Source organism: Echeneis naucrates, chromosome 16 (genome assembly GCF_900963305.1).
Source record: "Echeneis naucrates chromosome 16, fEcheNa1.1, whole genome shotgun sequence".
Classification (NCBI taxonomy): Eukaryota; Metazoa; Chordata; class Actinopteri; order Carangiformes; family Echeneidae; genus Echeneis; species Echeneis naucrates.
In genome coordinates, this window is record NC_042526.1 from 17,369,579 (window position 1) to 17,392,315 (window position 22,737).

At 41.4% G+C, this 22,737-nt stretch overlaps 1 protein-coding gene across 2 annotated transcripts in view; it reads left to right on the forward strand.

The window, feature by feature from the left end:
- Positions 1-21,744, forward strand: part of tmem117 (transmembrane protein 117) — a 38,946-nt gene extending 17,202 nt beyond the window's left edge. Inside the window, exons 3-8 of one of the 2 annotated variants that reach the window (XM_029522951.1) lie at positions 967-1,099; positions 11,304-11,403; positions 14,022-14,119; positions 15,914-16,073; positions 19,047-19,176; positions 20,146-21,744. In XM_029522951.1, coding sequence (XP_029378811.1) covers positions 967-1,099; positions 11,304-11,403; positions 14,022-14,119; positions 15,914-16,073; positions 19,047-19,176; positions 20,146-20,807 — 1,283 coding nt within the window. In that variant the 3' untranslated portion in view covers positions 20,808-21,744. The remainder of the gene's footprint in view (positions 1-966; positions 1,100-11,303; positions 11,404-14,021; positions 14,120-15,913; positions 16,074-19,046; positions 19,177-20,145) is intronic. The other variant, XM_029522950.1, reaches the window with a different exon arrangement.
- Positions 21,745-22,737: the final 993 nt, after the last annotated feature.

Consider the following 22,737-nt stretch of genomic DNA (forward strand, 5'->3'; position numbering starts at 1 on the left):
TGGCTGATTTTTATTTTATTTATTTTTTTTTTCACTTTGTTTCCTCTCTCTCTTTAAAAAATAAATAAATCGATTTTTGTTTACTTCATTAAGATGCAAGTCTAAGTCTCTCAGATACTCTTTATATTGAATTCTTCTTCTTTGCTGTTGGTGGATAGATCGAGGACCAACCAATTTTATCACACATGCTATTTTTCAGATCTTTCATACCAAAAGCATGTTTCATCCCACTGTCATTGGAAAAAAATGGGAATCATTATATTAAAAATTCTAATATTTTTACGTTTTACTCAAATGAAAATTGGCCTGTCATTTTATGTAGAAGGATCCCCAGAGGGACGAAAGGCACCAACTATAGTCTTTAAAAGGTGCAACAACAACAACAATAACAACAAGAAGAAGCTAATAGTGGTATAATAAACCCCACTGACTTCATGAGTTCTGCTGGGCGCTACCACCAGACAACATGCTTGTGTGATTATGTACTCCGTGCAGAAGGTGGCATATTCAAATCAGTCTCATGTTCTGCCAGAGAGATATTTCTTCATAATTTGATTCCAAATCTCAACTGTGTAAAAAAAAAAAACAAACAAACAAACAAACAAAAAAAAAACACTACAGGTCACAAATGTTTGAATAATTTCTCTAATCATGTCTAATCATGACAACATGTCCACCAGATGCATGAGATGATGTGCATGCAGAACATTTTCTGCCGGGATTGATTATGACAATAGTAACTGCTGGAATTGGTCAGGAAAAGACAATTCCTCCAGGGTTGTGGGAGTGACGCCTCCAAGTGGTCTTTAATCTTCATTTCAGTGCCTAAAGGGCACATGTCTGACAGACTACGACAATATTGATCTATGTGACTAATTTATTTACTTTCATCTTCATTTTCGTGGACGCACAGTTTGACGTGCTGTTTGAACCGCCACTGACATGACCTTGTCATGCTCCTTTTAGGTCGATACCTGCGCCTGAAAATGTTCCGTGAGGATCATGGCTCCTGGATGACCATGTTCTTCAGCACCATCCTCTTCCTCTTCATCTTCTCACACATCTACAACCTTTTCCTGCTGATGGCTGGGAGCATGGAGTAAGCCATTCAATCTCTCTCTTTCTCTGCCCCTGTTTCCCTCATTCTCTGCTTCCCATTTGTTAGACACTGTATGCTCCCCTTTGGCTGGTGTGATTGATTTAAACGTCTCGCCTGAACAGAGACCCGATACCAGTCTGATTAATCAGCCTGGACGTTAAATCACAGGTGGAGGGGCAGTCCAGGGGAGGGTGGTTAATCCTGAAAGATCACCTTCAGCACCTGTACTTATTCTCTCATGATCTTGACTTATTTCGTGACACCTCTGGCTGAAACCCAAAAAAATGTCTTTGCCATGTTTTCCCCCTCAGTTTGTGCCTGAGTTTGTGCTTCTGTTGCTCCCGACTTACCTGCTGAAAAACCACTGTGCACAGCGGCGACAACCACACATCAATCCACTGACAGGAATCCGTTTATGCATTTGCAATGTGTCCGTCTAGAGGAAGGAAAACATGCCCTTGAAGCCAGCCAGCCAGATACGAGGTCGCTGTGAGGTGATTTACCATTTTGTTTGTTTGAGCTGTAAAAAAAAAAAAAGTAAAAGAAGAAAATGTGTGGCAGGTGTCTATTCAGGTGCAAGCTGTCAAGAGGGAGGCCAGGGTCATAATGGAATCTGTCCATACAGTGATGCGCTCCCATATTAACAACCAGCATTACAGAAAGTGCAGGCACATGAAGGCTATTAGTTAGCAGGAAAAGTATTTTGTGCTTTTCTATGGCCAGAGGGATGAGTTTGTATAATCAGCCCATCTGTCACTCTGGCCAGCGCGGTGACACCGGCATCCATCTTGTCCCCTCGCTCTGGTTGGCCAAGGAAAAGGAAGCGAGGGGCTGAGCATGGGGGCAGGTCCACCGAGACAATAAATGTTGCTTGCTCAGGGAAAAGTTACACTTGCTAAGGCATGGAGCGCATCTGTCACAAAGAGGACCCCCCCCCCCCCCCCAAACTTCTTCTCATTTCAGCTCTTGAATCTCAAGAAAAGGGGCTTGCTTTGTCTGACAGTAAATGCCAGAAGTGTTTCTCTAGTTGTCGGTACTTAAAATAATAAATAATAATGAGTAACTCAGGTGCCTTTAGGGACACAGCATATAATTTATATCCATCCCAACATGTACAAGTAGTGTGGTCTTAGCTGCATCACTTGTCCAGATATAAAAAGGAGAAACTTCAACAGCTCATTAAACAATTGCACCTGATAAAACACTCACATCCATCCATAATGATTTGCTCCGGATGTGTCGTCGTACACCGGCATCTGCAAAGCTCTCGTCACAAAGACAGATGGTGCTGTTGTAAAGCGAGTGAACCTAACCCCGCTAAGACACCTTTTCTTTTTCTGGACTCAAAGAGCCCCCAAACCTGTATCCACCCCTCCCTGTCCCTCTTTCCCACTTGTTTTCTTTCTGCTCGAGCAGTGTGTCCACCAAGTACCCGGGCCCTGCCAAAAGCCATTAGCGTTCACATCTCTGTTCAAGACCGACATGTAAGAGCAGTGTTCACACTCTGCCAGGATGCCCCACAGAAGACTCTGGGCTGCAGTAGCATGAATCCAGCGGAGGTGATGGAGGCTGGGAAGGGTGGGAGTCTGGTGGGAGCTGGAGAAGGGCTCCAAGCCTGATGAGGCAGTGAAACTTAAGTCTTTTGGTCTATGACCAAACTCTATTTGCATGAACTTCCCCTTCCCCTTCAACTATTCCCTCACCCCACGGCAAGGCTGTTATACTCTCCTCTTTAGCCACTGCACAAAGGAAAACTATAATATCCCTTTGTAGCTGCAGCTGGACCTCTGTGGGAATGAATAGTGTTTTTTTGTGTGTGTGTGTGTGTGTGTGTGTGTGTATGTGTGTGTGTGTGTGTGTGTGTGTGTGTGTGTGTGTGATCAAATGTTTTTATTTGAAAAAGAATACAGGTTACAACCAAAAAACATAACTCATTAATGGACAATAGAGACAGTACAAATTTGACTGTAACAACTAAACAATAATAAAAAGAAATAATAACGATAATAAAGAAAGGAAAAGGAAAAGGGGGCACCACCCATGAATAGTGTTTTTCCTTTTCATTTGTAATGAAAGAACAAGCCACTGTGAGGTATTATTGTTGCCAAAGGTTTTTAAAGGGTAGGTATTTTGGCATGGGTTGGCTGGGTTTGACATCCAGCCATGATGGTGCACTGCAGGGGATGCTCTTCTGGAGGCTACACAGGGTGTCTCTCTCTAACACACACACACGCCCGCCAAACACATACTGTTCACGTCTCACACTTTGCGTAACTTAGCTTTCAGGGCATGTGTGTGTATGTAGAAGAGAGTGCTTGTATGTATATGAGTTTGTGTGTGCCGTGGTAGGATGGGGGGGGGGGGGGGGGGGGTCTGGCGTCTGTCTCCCTGCTGTCTCCATGACCCGGTGCTGTATGCTGCCGCTGCCCTTCGCTCATTAATATGCTTTAATTTTCTCTGACCTTTCAGTCAGTCTTGAGCTTGATATAATCCAAACTAGTGACACATTGACAAGAAAAGGAGACAAATAGCGGCATCGGGACAGTAAACAATCACTGATAAATGCGTACATTTATTTTTGGATGAGAAAGAGTAATTCATGATTAGTCATGTAAAATCAACCGATCAGAGCTATGATCTCGCAGCTTAAACAGATTTCCATACTGTTTAACTTTACACATGTCGAACAGTGTGCCAGCCAATATTTAAACAGCCACTTCTAGGTCAACAGCTATCAACCTGTTACCTGGCTTATGTCAGATCAGGCAAAAAAGCCCTGTCCATCATGGCACCCTGGGAGCTGTAATCCACACTTGTTACCAAACCTTCACATCTGGGCCATTTGCATTTTAATGTAACTGTCAGATTAAGAGGGGGCTGTTTGTGCGAAGCCAGGAGAGTGTGACCGCCCAGGGAGTTTGACGGGCTTCATGAATGTTCTGTCACGCCGAACAATCCCATTCCACCATCTTACGGCGCCATTACCAAACGAAATCAGCCCCTAATTAGGTGGTGTTATTTAATTAAGACGGCCCAATGCGTGGCGTACACATTAATCATGACTAATTTAGAGAGTGGGGCTGGTAAAGTATGTGAAGGCGGTGAGAAGGAAGGGAATGTGTGAGGAGCTGTAGGGGTACAGAGACTGTAAAGATGGGAAATGATGTCTGTACTTCATCCGTATGTTACTCAGTAGAGGAAAAAATTGATGGATGTCAAGATGATGGTGGGGAGGGGACAACTGAGCTATGGAGGCATGAAGCAGAGAGTGAAAGGGTGGGGTTCAGTGGGTTGATATCTTTGATGAGGAGCAGAGAGTGGTGGATTTGGCATTTGACTACAGTGATACCCTGAGTGGGATTAGACCCCAGCGTGTAAGGGTATTTGTCTTTGTTTGCCATTATCCTTTATGCTGCGTGCATTCTAGTCCCCCCTGTCTGTCTGTTTGCTTGTCTGGCACTAAGCTTGGGTAATACCATGGACAAGTGGATTTAAATGGCTGAATAAATAGTATGTTGGGGTATGTAGATGGCTCCTGTTGCATGCAAGCACACATGGGACTGGCTGCTGCCAACAGTATGGCAGTATTTTAGCAACCGGTTCAATGATCTTTGCTTAACACTAAAATGTGTGACTATCAGTGTGTTTGTCTGTTAGGTTTAGATGGAGATATTCGTACTGTATAGACAGTTTCACATATAGGTTGCTAATTATAACTGTGATTAAACTGCAGCAGCTCAATTCAAAAAAAAAAAAAAAAAAAAAAGGAGGGAACAAATTAACTAGCAGCAGTCAGTCCAATTTCCAGCAACAAGCTAATTTATTTCCAATGGGCACATGCAGTGTTAACTAGCAATCTCATAATAAATATATTTATCTTTATTGATCCAGACTTGTAAAAGTTAATGGGTCAAAATTCTTTTTTAATGTTAAATTAAAAAAAAAAAGTATTTCCATGCCTCAGTTAAGAACTTTGAATTTGCTTTGTGTCTGAATAATGCCATAAAAATAAAGCCTCTACTTTGTCTTACTTAAATCCTGGACATTCAGAAGTATTATCTTAAATGACCTAGGTACACCTACCTTCAATATCAGGTTGGCCCAAGACCTCTGTGTTTTTACTCAGAGGATGGTGCTGAAGAACATTGTATTGAACTCTTTCATTTTGATATATCGTGCAGTAAAATATAAATAAAACTTTGAGTTGGTGGAGGTTCTTTAAGAACCTTCTGCTAAACTGTTGAGGTTATGCGGTTTGGTGGAAAAACTCTCCAGTGTCAGCCTTCAACCCATTTTCCTGACATTGTCCATTTACGCGCACACATATCCTTATGTGATGCATCCTCATATATTGTGTGTGATAACTCCATTATCATAACACAATCAAAATAAAATCACCCCCCCAACTCCACTACTGAATATACAGTATTATTTTCTTTTTTTCAGGCATGTAGTTTTATAAGATTAGAGCTAATGTGATTTGTTGATCAGCAGACAATTAATCAACAACTATTTCCGTAAATTATGAATCATTTCATGCACAAATACAGAGTATTCTTTGTTTCCACTTTCTCTGTTGTGTTTTATCCTTGTCTTATAGTATGTGACAGAAAAACGGACAATTGGCATATGGGCCAAGCATCAGTGGTTATTGTTGACCAAATATTTAAAATACTTATATGAGATATATCTACAGTAAAAATCATTAACTGTAGCCCTGATTTGTATAATTATTAAGGATTCTTGACATGACCATACCAACTTTGTTTCTAGTTTGGTTCTGTTGACTCAGAACAATAACAGCCAAAGCCAGAATACCTCTCTGAAGACGTCAGAGACAGTTTTACTACCAGACCTTGATATACCTGCTGCTGCTTGTAAATTGCAGTAAATGTCTTGCAGGTTAGATTAATTGTTCTATCTTTGCCTTCCTCGCTCTGCCTCTCTCATATTTACCCTCACCCACAACTAGTTTCCAATCATATCTCCTGCTGTCTTTCACGCTCCTGTTACGCTGGCACCTCAAAAATGACTCATTACATTTTTAGAGACTGTTCAGGTAGCTTAAAATTTTTGCTGCTAAGGTAATTTTCTCTGCTCTTAGTATAACTGCCTATCTATGAAGCAGTGAGGTCAGTCGTTTCCTCTCTGCTTATATTATCCTGCCATTTTCTGGGACAAAGGGGAGGGGCCAAAGCCCTCGGGATACATCACCGTTGCTTCAAGAGGAGAAACCACGGCTGAAAACAATAAACGTCATAGTCTTGACAACAGTTTGTGTCCACTGGGAATATACAATATGAGTTTGTTTAGTTAAATACAGATGTGTCGATGTGCTCTAGTAGGACAGAAAGATTATTATTTTTCAAAAAACTATTCATGAAGAGTCTCCTGACATTTCTAAATACCACACACATTGAAGGACAAGTCGTTTGAAAGCCAACAACAATGTTGTGAATGTGTGTGTTTGCAGCTGACTGGGGTTTGTGTGTACTATAGACTGTCGAGTGAAGACCATGTCTGTTTCCAATCCTCAAACTCGAAAGACCATTTATTAAAAAATACATTGGTACATAACTTTAGTTACATAGCCAACTCGAAGGATGTTGCAGCGACAATAAGCACAGAGACAAGGACACTGAAGGCACTGCTAAACAAGTATATTTGCACAATCCGCTGGAACATACAGAAACCTGTTAATTCATTTATCTTTTTCTTTTATTTTATAATACAATATTCATTTTCTTTCTAATACCATGCATCATTGCTTTGAGTATGTGTGTAGGTGCACCCGAGTATTTGACTTTACCACATCGAGTAAATTTGACAATTGCTCATAGTTACTGCACCAGCTCAGTTAGTCAGTCGTAACGTTTAGCCAAACCGTGATATTATGCTAAACCCAACCAACTCACTTCTGCGCTTAAACCCTTCCAAACCGGATACAGTGCTCTCCGTGATATTGCCAGGCAATATTTGCTCCCATTCCTGAGCTGAGGTAAAGATAAGGAATGAAGGACTCCATCTCCAGTTTAATGCAACATGTGGTCTGATTCTGTGTTGAGTGATGAATAGAGATTGAGGGTTTAAATTGTGTTGGGAGATGGGATAGCGATAGTGTGTGTATTCATGGCTTTATGCTCCCTGGGAACTGCTGCGGCTCGGCATTGTTCACTGTAAACATGGCCTTAGCTATTGTAGCACACAGAGAGATGGACAATGCATTTCAATGTGGAGCCAACCACGATCAAAATTTGATGTTCAGAATACATCTAGACTTTTACGGGGCAGGAGAGGTCACACAATTGCCATAGTCATTAAATAACTGGCTGCCTGACAGAGGAAGCAAGTTTATTAAACCCAGCATGAAAGCATATAGGCCAAAGTGAATAGTGAAAAAAATTTATATAGATCAGAGTATTTGATGGCTCAGAATTGCGGCAACTTTTTTAGCATGCTGCGTTATAACCTTAATTATCAGACCTCCCATGGGGCTTGAAAATACTTGAAGTGGGTCTTTCATTAGAAAAAACTAAGTTGAACTGTAAAACATTGTCCTTAAAATGCTGAATATGTGGAGTTGTAGAAGTGTTTGGTATGACATTGCAGAAATGCTTTTGGCACCATGAAGAAGTGTGAAATGTAAATGAAACGAGCCAAATAGAAAACATCTTTATAGGGTGCGATGGATAGTTGAAAATTCTTTCCAAGGCCACTCCACAACTAACAGCCCTCTTCCATTAGGCCGCTGTAGCTGGATGTTTAAAGGAGCAATCAGCTATATGTTTTACATGAATACATGAGGGTTGAGTCATACGGGTGAAATAAATGGCATACCTGCTGTAATCTTTGTTGGATATTAATTATCTTCATATGAAAAATCACTATGATGTACATTGAGTAACTTATATGGAAAGATCTATCTAATTGATGTTCAGCAAATAGATCTGTGTCACTGTTTTAATGTAATTGTATCACATTAAACTCCTCAGTCTTGTGAAAAAGCAGTGGTTAAAAGTCAACTAACCGCATTGGTCATTGATCACGATTTGGCTCCTTTGTAAAATCCGAACAGTGCGTGTCTGTGTCCTACCTGCTGATGCAGTCAGTTTAAATGATGGACAGATCAATCAACACAAAAGTAATTGCTAGCAAATTTCCTGTTAATGGTTTAAGCTTCTTATTACGTAAAATTTTAATAAGCGTGTCAGATATGAGGATTGTAGATGATTTTAGACTTTGAAATTATTGAATGAATATTTAAATTATTGCTGGAGTGACTAATCAGTTAGTCAAGAGTCAGTTGTCAGTGAGTGACAGCTTGATAGTCGACTAATATCAAACATTCATCTTTCCAACTTCTTAAACGCGAGTCTCCTTTATCTTTTGATTCATGAACTGAATATGTTTAGGTTTTAAATAATTTGTTAGATAAAACAAGGAATTTTAGCACACCTCCAAAGACATTATCGCTGGGAAATAGCACATCAGTATTCACTTATCCTTACATTGCTTTGGCTTATGAAAAACTCAGACTATGCAGTGAGCAGTATTATTCTCTGTGCACTAAACCTCATCACTCCAGATTTTTCAGTCCTACGTATCATCACAATGATTCCAGCCGCAAGTCATGAACATTAATAATGAATTGTTGCCCAGCTCTAAGACTATGACAACTTGACATAAAACAGTACTCCACCTATATTGTTGCAAAGAAAAACTCATGGTGCAAGGTAGATGATTCATTTTTTGTCGAAGTAGGTGAAAACACCAGTTTGACTGGAGGGAATATAGACGGAAGAGTTATGAGTGTCAGCAGTAATAGCTGAACAGACAAAGAAAAAGAGGAGCATCATCAAAAACTCAAGTTTCATTGAAGTAGAATACAGTGACATGAGATATCGTTGTTCTCGGCTAGAATGTCCAAGTGGGCTCGATCATGGCGCCAATGATCAAAGCCACGATCTTGTAGAGGACCAATTTAATGTAACAGTTAAAATGACCTTTTTTCACTTGTTAAAGTCAAACCGGTAACGTCCGAACTTACAACTCTGTAACTCTGTACCCTCTGCGGCGCAAAATTGTGATTTCTTGCTCGTGATGGAACTGGACTTTGAAAGGCATCGAGACGTCCTTGAATATTATGTCTGAACAAGTGTGGGAAACCCGATAACATTCCACAGAGGGTCAAAGCTGTCTGAGCCGGCTGGCTGGCATCGACACGACCACTGGCTCTGCGATTAAGCCAAGGGAGCCATTTTGGGGCTGATTATTCATGGTGCTACTGTACTGATGTTCCACTACACTGAATTCTTTCATTAGGTCACCCAGCTCTAAAGGCCATAAAATTTTCAGTCAGCATGAATAAGTCAGGGAGTTCTGCCTCAGATCATACAGTGCAAAGAGTCCCCAAACTCATCATAGGTACTCTGCATTAAAAAAAAAAAAAAAAGATATATTAAAAAGAAAGGGGAAAAAAAGAGAAGGAGCACAGGGGTAACATTTGCTCAATTAAATATGTGAGAAGGGCAGGGGTTGGCAGCAGGGTAGTTTTTTTTAGATTTAAAGCCTAGCATGTGGTGCCAGACAGCATTTCCAGAAGTATCGATTAGAATTTCGCTGCGGGCAAATGACTCCCAATGGGATCTCCTTGGTAACTGGAGCAGTGCCAAACCACTGAGTGTCTAACCGACTTAATGAATATATAAATCGCCATTGCAATCAAGGCTGTTTTATTTGCGGGCCTGAATGGGGCAATACGTCACTCGCGGTACTGCACATTTTGGTCAATAAAATCCTGTCAAATCTGCTAAACACATGCTGCATTGATGACATATGATTTATAATGTTTCCTTCCAGGGAAGAGTATTTGTTACACAATCACTGTAATCAGGGAGTTCAAAGCTTTTGGCATTTTAGGTCACTGCCGCAGTTAATCACGGTTGGTTTCATATCGCCTGTAAGCATTTGTTATACTTTTCCGAGCTGGACTTTCAATGAGAAAAGGCACAAGCAATTAGCATTAAGTAAAAATGAAGACCTATCAAAGCTGTGTCATTAATTAATAGCTTAAAAGGATTACCCTGCAGTGCTTCTCAATAGATTGTTTAAAATTGTATGACAACGATTCATTTACAAAGTGAGCGGCGCCCTGAATGAGACCATTAAAGCAATCTGCTAATGTATTCAGTGAACTGGGCATGAGCATGGCTGCAGACAAGATTTTCCAGAACCCTCATTGCAATAGAAAATAGTTTTATTTGTGTTTGCTGGCGGCCAGAGAGGGGCTGGGAAAAACAAAGACAAATGGAGCCATTGACTTCAAATACGACCTCTTGAAAGCACAGCCAGAGCTGGGTCCATGGCCATCTATTATATTCATGAATGTGACCTGCAGGGGGTGAGAAGAGGGCTGGAAGGGGAGGTGATAGGCGCCCACCTGCTCCACTCAGCCTGTAAGACACTTGCTGCCAGCAGATCAAACAGGCCTCCTTCTCTCCCTCTCTCCGGCACAAGTCCCATATAGGAGGCGACTGACCCACTTTTCCTCCCTCCCTGTGCTATTACCTGGAGAAAATGGAGTGATATGGTGTGCGAGTGTGTTGGGTGGGCGGGTTTTGTGGGGCTGAACAAAAGCCTCTCATCTTCTCTTACTGTACAGAGATGAAAGCGTAACTGGGACTCCAAAGAAATCATGTCATTTCTTATCAGGTACTATTGCATGCGAGATTGTTTCCCTAATGGTGTGTCTTGACCCAGTCTGTGTTTCCCTTCTGTGTTGCTGCCGCTGATGTTAAGTGAGCTCACTCAGATCCACTGCATTAACAGGAGGGATCTCATTGGGCTGGCAGTGTTGATTTGAAATCAACTAGACATGAGACAAATATGCCAAACAAATGAATACATTTCCAAACGCAGCACGACCAGATGAAAGCGATGATACTGCATAAATTCCGTTGCACAAGCATAAACAGTTTACAGTCCTCTGGGCTGTAGGGAGGGTAGAGTCATCGCTCATTGTTTTCACAGGATTGACATAGATTCAATCTGACAGTTGCCATCATGATACTTAGTGGCAGTGGCCATTTTCTTTCTCAACCTCCACTGCCTCTCCTTTTGGCTCTTTTCATTTGCCTTTTACTTCCCTCATAACATCCGCTACATTTTTTATGCCCTCCTCACTCTCACTCTTCTTCCCTTTCAGGCATCACATGGTGACAGAGTACATGGGCATCAGGAATGAGAGTTTTATGAAGATTGCTGCTGTGGGGACGTGGATGGGAGACTTTGTCACTGCTTGGATGGTGAGATTACAGCTCAAGAATGGAGAAGTTTGCATTTACGAAGGGAGAGGTTTCATTTGATATGATATTTGAAATGTCCTTCTGCATTATTCAAAACCTTTTAACATAAAGTAATGTTATTTATAGCCATATTGGGAGCAGGTTTTGGTAAGCTGCACATTATGTACGAGAGGATGAATGATATTATTACCGTCAATGTTATTAATCAATTCCAAAATATCTCTTATAATGATTCCACTGGCTGAATGACATACCAATATGCTAAATGAATTTTGGTGAGTACCTTCAACTGCCAAGTTCTTAAATGCTACATTTCATCTTAACACAAAGAGCTGTTCAGTACTTAAACATAAGTAAACAAAAACTTTAAATAAGCAAACATTTTTGATGCTTGTGTCGCCATGTTTCATTTGGTGCAAAAAATTTGGTGTGCATTCAAACCCTGCTCTAGTTAGCATGTTAACTTTCCCGACTTTTGCATGGCAACTTACTAAATATTTAATGCTTGACATCAGCATGTCAGCATTCATATTTAGTGCTTGCTGCAGATCCAGCGAAATGCTATAAAGTCAAAATTACATTAGCATTTAGCTCAAATCACAGATGTGATGACTGTGTAATGTGTGTCATGTTTTATTTACCATCGCAACAGATGTCTGACTTTGCTGTAGAATTGGTATAACCATCCAAATCCAGAAGACATTTTTCTTATATGCTTTAATATGGCTGACTTGGTCTTTAATAAAATGGAGGAAATAAATATGGGAGCCTTACTACATAATGAAAGCCAAATATAATTTCTTCCCCAACGCAGAATTTACTTGCATTTGACTAAATCAATCATCTTGAGCTGACTGGGCATTAGGCTGATGAAAGTAAAGCTAAGTCTCACAGTCCAGAGCCAAGAGGCCAAATAGGAAATATCCATTTACAGCCCATTTTGAATTTTCTGGTCACTAACAATGTCAGTAAGGCCAAACTCAAAATCTTTACCCAATAGTGATTAAAAAAGAAAGTGTATAGAATTTATACACCCATAGCTTTTTTCCTTTTTGGAATAAGCTGTGCTGAGGGAGTGGCTGCATTATATTTTAATAAGTATATTAAATATGATATTTATGATCATATAAAATCAAGGTGAAGCCATTCTTCAAGCGCCCATATAATTTCTAGGTCAGATGTATCTCCTCAGCCTGTTACAAAAGACGCAGTTAGAGCCATCTACATCCAGTTCAATCTGCTACCAAATCCTTAGAGAAACATGCGGCTGTGATCTAAGGAGGGTCAGAGGAAACAATGGATGCACAGGGAGGGATAGAGTATATTGGAGGAGAAACCTACCTCTGTTCATTTGTCAACATAAAGCGAGGAGGAGAGCTCCTGCGGGAGTGGACTACCTGTGGTGGGAGGAGTGGGGCGCTGACATCGGCATGCACACAGCTGAGACAACCTGACAAGCTCCCTCAACGGTCACATTAGTATTCTACGGCACATACTGCAGAGAAAGAGAGAGGCTGGAAGGAGAGACAGGAGGAGTGAGAAACAGAGGTGAAGGCGAAAAAAGGAAATGGGCAAGTCAGTGTGCAAGGTAGACGGTGTGGAAAAGCAGCCAGTGAGAAGGTGAAACAGGGAGAGAGAAGAGTAGTGTGTCTGGCCCCGAGTTTCTCTTTTTTCTTCACAGAGAAAGTTAGACCGTGGCAAAGTGCTGATTCCAGGAATTACCCGCCAGTTGTTTTTTTTTTTTTTCTTTTTTCTACGTTCGATTAATTCAACAATGCTCTATCGAAGATGACCTCCGTGTCTCCTGTGCATAGCTGTTTTCCAGTGTGTCTTCATGAGATGAGTGGACAAGATGTGTCTCTTATTGCAGTGCCGCAAAAACCAGAAACGTCAGATAGTTTGTCTGATTCACATTCTTCCTCCAACATTGGCGAGCTACAGTGTCTGCAGTGAGGTGATTTATTGGCAGATTGACCTTGCCTCAGCAGTCGTCCCACACCAAGGATAGAGAGAACATTTTTAGACTGAAAAAAGCCCATTGATTTATTTCTGAATTCCTCCATTTAATAACGTTAACAGTGTGCATCATTTAGCAGTGTTTGCTCATGATTATGCGTAGAATTAAAATGTGTTGGGGAGCCAGAATGTGGGGCAGTAGAACAGTGCCAAAGTTACTGTATATCTAGCAAGTGGGAATGATTTGTTGTTTTTTGGTGGTTGGCCTGCCTTAACTGTATGGCCAAAAGTATGCCGACAGAAACTTGGTACTGTTTGTAGTTGTTCAATATCTCAGTCCTCGACATTTTGGCTAATAATATGTTCCTCTCACAGCTTCCCTTTGGCTTGGGAAAGCTTTTCACAAGGTTATTTGGGACCAACCTGCAGGGATGAACTCCCATTCCCTCACTGTTAGAGAGGTCAGGCATTGATGATGGGATGATGGCAGTTCATCCTAAATGTGTTTGAAAGGTCGCTAGGGTTACTTTTGAACCAAGGTAGAGAAGCAGTTTTCTCTGATTCCAGTCTTTATGATGAGCTGAAATAGTTTTTCGTATTGCTTCATTTTTCGCCTCTACAACTGGTATTTTGACTAATTGAATGTACATTCATTTCTGCAGGTGACAGATATGATGCTCCAGGATCAACACTACCCAGACTGGGGCAAAGCAGCCAGGAGATTCTGGAAACAAGGCAACAATCGGATTGTTCTCTTCTGGTACATAGTCTTCCTGTCATGAGATAAAATGTCTGCGAGACTATATATACCCATGACTAGATTTTTACTACTTACCAGCTCACCAAATCCATTATATTTACTCACAGGGCTGTGTGCACGTGTATACATGTGTGTTACGTATTCTCACCAGCACCGTGGCAGGGTTACACGCGGTCAATATCCATGTTAATCTTCCCTCACTCAGTGTCAGCACCTTTAATTAGAAGAACAGGGTGAAAATCAATGGACACAGCAAGGTTGCGGGGGGAACCAAGCCCTGCATTTTCCTTTTCCGCACTGCAAGCTGTGACCCTTAAATAACTGCTAAACAAACACTGAAAACCATTTCTCATATGGCGATTATTAGAAAGCCAAGCAGAATCCTTCCCTGTTCAGATGTATTACACCTGCGCTACACGGCCCCAGCGGTGTTCTTTCACCAGCAGCTCGGTTCTGTCAGTCAAACCCGACATGCAGACGCCTTCCTCCAGTGGTTGATTTTAGGGTCACTGCGAGGTGTAAAGGACACGTAGGGAAGAGGATGCAGCTGACACGGATGGGCCTCTGTTTGATATGTACACAGAACAGATCTCTGAACACTTCAAATCTGGACGTGTTTAACATTTCCTTTGGCAGAATTGATTCACCTGTGATTAGAATGCGTACAGGCAAACTGCTCTGTGACTTTTTCTGCAGCCCTTCATTTTATCGATGGTCGCCCTGACTCGCGCTGTCAGGATCAATCCAAGATTTGACGAGCTATGATTTGGAATTCAGATCTTGAAATGTTATCGGCAAATGTGTCACTGGATATAACTTGTCAATATGCGTTGAAGGATTTGTGGCAGTTAATAAAGGACAGCCCTAAAAGTCGGCCGATGCTACAGAAAAGAAATCACACAAAATTGTCGCTCCATAACGGCTGATGTGGGATAAGAGCTGGTTTGCATCTGCAATGCAGCCAGCCGATGTGTGGCATGAGAGTGCACAGAACCACCACGGTAATGACTGGGTGACATTGAGACAAAACACACAGTAGTGAATAATGCCAGCCTTCACCACTGTGCCTCCATTAAGAAGGCTGAGAAATCATTCCTAGTAAATGCAGACTAAAAAAATAAAAACACAGCAAACTCCCTGTGCAGGTGAATGAAATATTTTCTGCCTCAAGTTAAATATGTAAATACATGTAAATATGCACGCAGCGGAGGTTTTGAATTGCATTGTCAAACGCGGACAAACACACAGATGCAGTTCTTCTCTCTGCACATTTGTCTTCCTGGAAGCTTTATCTTTGGCTATTTTTCAAATCCAGGTAAAATTGTTCAATACATTGTTGAGTCCATGAGAAGAGAAACTGAACGGTGCTTGATTTATCTTTTCTTATTAATTGATGATCGGGGTTGTTTGTCTTCCAAAATGAACAATAACAACTGTGTATCTTATCTCAACTGAAAGTTTTGCAATTGTTAATGTGATTTTTTTTTTTTCAAGGTCAAACTTATTTAATGTACATCTTTCATAGATATTTCCCCCCTCTGTCCTCTGCTGTCACTCCTACTGCTTCCTTCCCCTCCTTCTCTCTCCTTTCCTCCTTGCTTCTCACTTTCTATTATGTCCTTTCTGTTTTCTTCTTCTTGTCTCCTCACCTGCTCTCTGTGCTCTCCTTTCTTATTTCATTTCCTTTTTTTCTTCAACCTGGCCTCTCCTGTGCACGCCCTTCCTCTTGTGGCATTCCTTTATTCTCTCCTTCGCTGCCTTTTCTTGGTCCTCTCTTCTCCTCTCCTTTTGCAGGACAGTGCTCATCTCTTTGACATCAGTGGTGGTTCTGGTCATCAGCACCGACTGGATCAGCTGGGATAACCTAAACCGCGGCTTCCTGCCCAGCGACGAGGTCTCCAGAGCTTTCCTGGCTTCCTTCATCTTGGTCTTCGACCTTCTCATTGTCATGCAGGTATACTGCTCCCCTGTGGCCAATTAAAAAAAAGTGGTGGGGGAGCAGGGACATCTCTTGGCTTACTCTCCTACCCATCTTGCCAGGTCCCCCTCCTTCTCCCGCTCCCCCAATTCATCAATGGGCCACTGCGGCACAGAGCAGCAAGAGAGATGTTTGATCACTCTCAGCTGGCACAGATACAAACGCACAAACGCACACACACATTCACCAACATGTATAAAGATATACAGACTGTTCTTACTCCTTTACATCTCCTCACTTTCAGTCCCCCATCCCTCTTTCCCACACCTCAAGCATGAACTCACCCTTTCCTCCCGCGCTCCCCTGTGAGCCAAGTTTATTTTCTTTAATGATGACTCACAAGATTGGAGTTTTTCTTACTTTCTCACCCCTCTCTCTTTTTTTTCCCACCAAATGTTCTCCCTCCCACAGGAGTACATCAATAAAGCCTGTGTCAGTGTCTCATGAATATGTAAATTTGTTTGTCTGGGCAAAAAAAAAAGAATTGCACATAACTGTGGATTGAGGAGAAAAAGGGTGAGAAAATCTGATGAATTAGGAGCCAGAACTAGAGGCCAATCATGCGTGTGGGTTGACTCCAAGCCTAATTCAACTCAACTCCCCTCCTCCAAATGCTTAATGAACATATTTCACTGGGCCCTGATGGTGGGTATTACAGGACTCGCAGCAAGGCTAATATTTGGTATATTCCAAATATATGTTTCTTGTCTCTTGATTATGCTAATTACTCAGCAACCACAATTGCATGCTTCTAGTGTTACAAATAGACCACTCCACAAAAACCTGGAAAGAACATCATTGTTATTCCTTGTTATTCCTGATAGCATGTAACTGTATCACTAAAAGTGATTGCTGGACTATTTTAAAGCGGGTTTCTGGATGCTCTTGGTCATAGTAACTTTTCAACATGCTGTTCCTCTCATTCATTGAAGCAATTATTGAGATTATGCAGAAATATAGAGAAATAGAGAAAAAGAGTCCACAGAATACAAGCTTTAAACTCACCAGAGATGCTGGTATATTGCTGAGACCAGTTTTCCCAGCTTCTGGCCTGCATCAGCTCCTGTTCCTGCAGGCCTGATATAACATGAAGTGCTTATTTTGACATCTCCGTTTGACTCCCTGAGCCGTTCCGGACATGCAGCTTCCCCTCTCTTTTACTGGGCGGTATGTCATTCCCAACTCACATAGATTTGTTTATGATGGGCCTTTCTCATTTTCTGCACAGTGTAAAGCAAGCACATTTACTACAGTTATTTATGAGCGGAGTTGGCTCGTGCCGTGAAAGGGCCCATCTACTGGTAGCCATCACTATGTTCCACCACTCAATAAAAATTCAACCACCTCAGCCCTCCCAACAGCTTCATTCACCTCTATCTTCGAGGACAGGGTGCCATACTTAATCTCTTACCTCCTTGAGAAAAGATGGGCGTTGTTGTTCTCAAACTAATTAACTAATTCCCCAGTTAATGACCTGTCTGGATTTGCCTCCAAGCTGGGTCTTACTTTCTTATTTCCTTTTTCTTTTTTTAATAATTATGCCAATAATTGCCCTACCTCTGTCCTTTGTTAATATGCATATTCACATTTTACAAATGTAGGTGATATACTGACACACTCGGCCTGTTTACCCTTCCTATATATGTTATAGAGACTCATTATTTTGTGCGAGGGAGGCCTGGCGTAAATGCCATGCCAGTTAGTGCTATAGCAACACATTCTGGAGCTAAAGAAGAGGAGAGGAGGACTTAATTAATATCCAGGGGGCCATCACCAAGCTGTTATTTTCTTCATAGATATTGGCATGGGAGACTCTGGATCACATGAGGATATAGTGAAAGCAGACGGGGTAATCTCATGCAGCAAGACACTCTGCAAATAACAGGAACCAGGGGGAAGGGTAATCTGAAAACACTCAAATTATGCATGTCTTCTTTTTTTCTTTCAGTAATATAGATAACAGGAGCTAATTTGTGATCTGACTAAATTACCTTAGTGGGAAGAAAAAGTTAAAAAAATGTTTCCTCTCTCCGTCAGTCTGGGAAAGATGTTCATTAGTTTCTTTCATGGTTACCATTTTATTTACTGGCTTTTATAATGCAAAGTTCAAGGACATTTCTACCACATACATATATGAATGATGGCTTCAGAAATGTACACTCTATATATTTTACTATAAAATTGCGTTGTTTTTATGTACCGTGTCAGGAAAGTTGTGCATTCATATTCTAAATCAAATACAAATTCAAGAGCCAAAACAATCTGTAAATCAGTATTTTTGGAAAGAAAAATTAGAGCCATACATGCATTTTTTTTTTTTTACTTTAAATTAGAGCCTGTGATATATGAAAGCTTACAGAACATTTTATTTATTTGATTTCCTGTATCATGATTAAAACAAAGATGTAAGTTAAACCAAAGGAACCACTGCACCTCTTAAGCAGGTTACTAAAGCCCATAAAAAGCTGGTGTTTTGAAGGTATATGCTTCCACGCCCTCTCTTATGGTATTGCCATCTAAACACTACCTCGTGGAAAGTAGCAAAGCTTAAAGCCACCGGCCGCCAAATATGAGCACGTAGTCGCAGAAAGATCCAAGTGCCACCACAGGGCACAGGCAGCTTCTAAATGTCAGTTCTGGCTGCCTGTTGATGTGTTTTGACATGTTGAAATCCCAGGGAGCATTAGTACACTGCACAAGCTTGTAAAAACACACTGTAGTCTGCAGTCTACAGCAACCACCACCATGTTTGACCTCCAGTCAGAGTATGAAGAGGATCCACGGAGACTTAATACCGGCTAATATGAGAGCGTGTGTGTTCAATATCCAATAAAAAATAACGCATGGCTGACAGGGCAATGTCAGCACCTTTATTGAAATGTCTCCAGTTTTCTTCAGCTGAAACAAAATTTTATTTTCCTTTTTAAATATATATTTCTTGTTTTCCAGGACTGGGAGTTCCCCCATTTCATGGGTGACCTGGATATGAATCTGCCAGGAATGTCTACAACGCATGTTAAGGTCAAGCTTCCTGTCTGCAAGCGTATCTTTAAAGAGGAATATCACATTCATATCACAGGTACAGCAGCATGCTGCAGGCAGAGAGCTGGATCGTCTCATTGTTCAAAACGAGTTGCGATGAACCCCTGTACTCGTGAACTGATTTAGTAGCAGAACGAGGAGACGGTAACTTTGGCCTATTTCTGAATTGAAATGGTGAATGCCGAACGGGTTCTTGTTCTTTAGTTTTCTCTGGTGGAAAAGACGACACCAGGAATTTATAATAGATGTGCAGCTGGTGTTGCGCACAGGTGCAACTTTTTTTCCCTCCCTTTCCCTCCCTGCTCAAAGCTGTTCCTGTTCATTGCGCGAGACGTGCCCTTCATCATCTTCAAAACTCTGTGTCTTAATGCTCTCAGCGAGAGACTGTCTTTCCCATTTGAATCCATTCTCCCAGGTTCTCCATTTTGTTCCGCCGCATGCACACGGCGACTCAGAACCATCAAGAGAAGGCAAAGCCAATGTTCCTGTGCTAAATGTTAAGCTGTTCAAACGCTCAGTGATTCGCGAAAGGTCGTTAGCTGTAATGCATTGCATATCCATTTGGCATTATGGAAATGGCTCGAGCGCAACGTGATTGGTTTAACTAAAAGCTTATTAACAGCATATCTCAGGCAGAGGAAGGGAGAGGTGTCACGTCTACCCGCGGAGACATCTGCCTGCCATCAGTCAACCCGGGGAGATGGCTGTCTCATGGTAATGTAGCGATCTCGTTAGAAGATACTGTAGAGGAAGTAGCACCTGTAAATGGATCTATCTGTCTCGGTGCGTGAGCTATATGCAAAGAGAGAAGGACTCCTGATAAATGAATGTGACAGCATATCTGTCTGCCCCACTCTGCCCTCTCAATCTTGTTTGGAGTGGGCTTGTATTGTGCATCATTTTGCCTGTCTGTTAAATTATCTGTACAGTGTGTGCATGTTTATTCCTTGCTTATCTGTAAAAGATTGCCTGTCTAATCTAATAGAAGTCTCCTGTCTTGTTCCAGGTAAGTGGTTCAACTACGGAATCATCTTCCTTGTGCTGATTTTGGACCTTAACATGTGGAAGAACCAGATTTTTTACAAGCCCTACGAATATGGTCAATATGTTGGTCCCGGGGAGAAGATCTACACAGTGGAGGAGCCAGAAACGCTCAGGGACTTCAACCACAGCACGCTCACTTACGAGTGGCGCTCCACCAACATCAACCCCAGCACCAACCTCAGCTACGTGGAGCGGGATATGTTCCTCCACAGCCGCTACATTGGAGCCAGTCTAGATGTCAAGTGCCTGGCCTTCATCCCAAGTCTGGCGGCGTTTGTTCTCTTTGGGTTCTTCATTTGGCTGTTCGGGCGATTTCAGGACAGCGAGACCTTCACGGAAAATAAAGACAAAACGTACGAGAGGATAAAGAGGAAATCACCATCCGAGTACAGCAAGGACATGGGGGTGACGCCAGAAGAAATGCACGTGTCCATGAGCGATACTTTGAAGCAAACGGGAATGCCCATGCTGCTCTCGGTGGACGGGCCACATTTTGGGGCGACACCCTCCACAAACTCGACCATTTCCACAGAAACCCAAGAGACGCATCCGAGCATTGTGATCGACAGTACAACGCAGGAAGAGCCAGCAGTCTCTTTTGATGTCCACAAACTCTCGCCGTGACTTTGAACTATATAACTGCGGCTTTCGTAGTTCGTCGCGGTGCCGAATAGTTGCTTTTCTTCTGATAAGATGAATCACAATCAGAAAGCAGACTGATGAGAAGGACAAAAGTCACCAAGCTGACGCGATGCCTGTTGCAGTTGAAATATATTTTTCTAATGCAACCTTTGTAAAAGCCCCCCCTCAACAAAAGAGGCACTGATTCCAATGTGCAACAGAATGCAAACACTTAATGGTGCTCGCTCCAGTTTTTTGCATTTTCATAATTCAATTTTGCCATGGTAAACTATTTTGGTGCCTACGTCAGAGGAGTACTTCCACAGTCGTGACACTGCAGTATCACAACAGCGTCACAGCTAAAGTAGTGCCTTGATATTTCATATGTTGAGATACAGACTGAAACATGTTGGGATAGCCTATGCTACTGGAGGCAACACAATGGAAGCTGTCCCAGCTACAGTCTGCTATATTAATGTTATCATACTGTTTGGACAATTGTTACCTCACTCGATCGTCATACTTTATCGTTTTTATTTATTCCCACGTTGCGTCGCCTTATTTTAAGTGTCATTGTTGTTGAAATGATCATGATCATCAATGTCAATATATGTTGATGACTTGCACATTTTCCTCCACTTGATATTAGTTACAGAGATAAAAATGCAATCAACAGAGTTTAAACAGCAAACCAGCAAGCCACCTCACAATTACTTGTGTGGCTGCTGCACCTCCGCTGAATACCAACAGAGTCGGAAAAAGTGGTTTTGCCCTTGGCATAAAAACAGCATTGAAGTGCAGCGGAGGCTCCCGCTCCAAAGCTCAGGGCTTCTTTATGTCTAGATAAGCCTTGAAAGTTTTAGAAGCAGTTTTGGAGTCATGGCAATTGCATGAAAAATACAGATTTGAAATATCCTACTGTTTAAAAAAAAAAAAAAAAGGAAAAAAAAAATCTAACACAACTGAAACCTGCAGCATTTATCTTACAGTGGCTTTGAAAGTGTTAACTGTCTTGTCACGGATTTTCCTTTTCTGTGCGGTTTCTTTAAAATAGAAATCTTATGGGCCAAAACCACTGGTTTTACCTTTTTGTGTGTGTGTGTGTGTTTGTCCCTGTGTGTGAAAGTAACAACTACTTTATCATGACATTACATATATCTTTTTTTCTTGCTATTTTATCATATGCATATATATTTTTTCTTGCATATCTTGAAAACCAAAGACGCCAAATAATTCAGTATTTTTCTCTAATTATGCTGCCTAAGAAAAATGTCTCATTTAAAATGAATATATTCATGATGGTCAGAGTGAAATTTTACTATGCGCTCTTGCATCACTACATTAAAATACAGTAATGTATCGTAATGTCCTGGAAAATGTTTTATCTGAAAAGAAGAAACTACCAAAAATAATCACATCCTCTGCTCCCCAAATTCTAATGCAGTGTTATTTGCTTCAATAATAGCCTGCTTTGTAACTCTGGCTCCGCCACAAAAAAGACAGCCGCAGGAAGTCTGGAGTGTGCCACTGTAAAACTAACAATAATATTGCAATACTAATGCAGACCTTTTTGGCTCTTAATTATTATTTGCAAATATTATTTTCATGTAGGCATTTATATACTCTAATAATCATAAACAAACTGTGGTGAATAAAAGGATAATTTAATTTGTCTGTTAATTGTTCACTTTCCTTATTCAATCTGTAAGTGATAAATTTGAATGGGAGTGCAACACAAATTCAAAAGAGACTTTATGGTCTTCAGTTTCCTCATGTGTTCATCTGCTGTTGTTTTTGTTTTGTAATCACTTTAATTTCAAGATGCATTCCTAATTAAAAAATGTCTAAACATCAGGCCACCTAAGCCGAGGTAGCAGCACATACAGCTCTGATAAGCCTGCTGATACCTCCTCAGGCAGGCCACTGAGGCTGC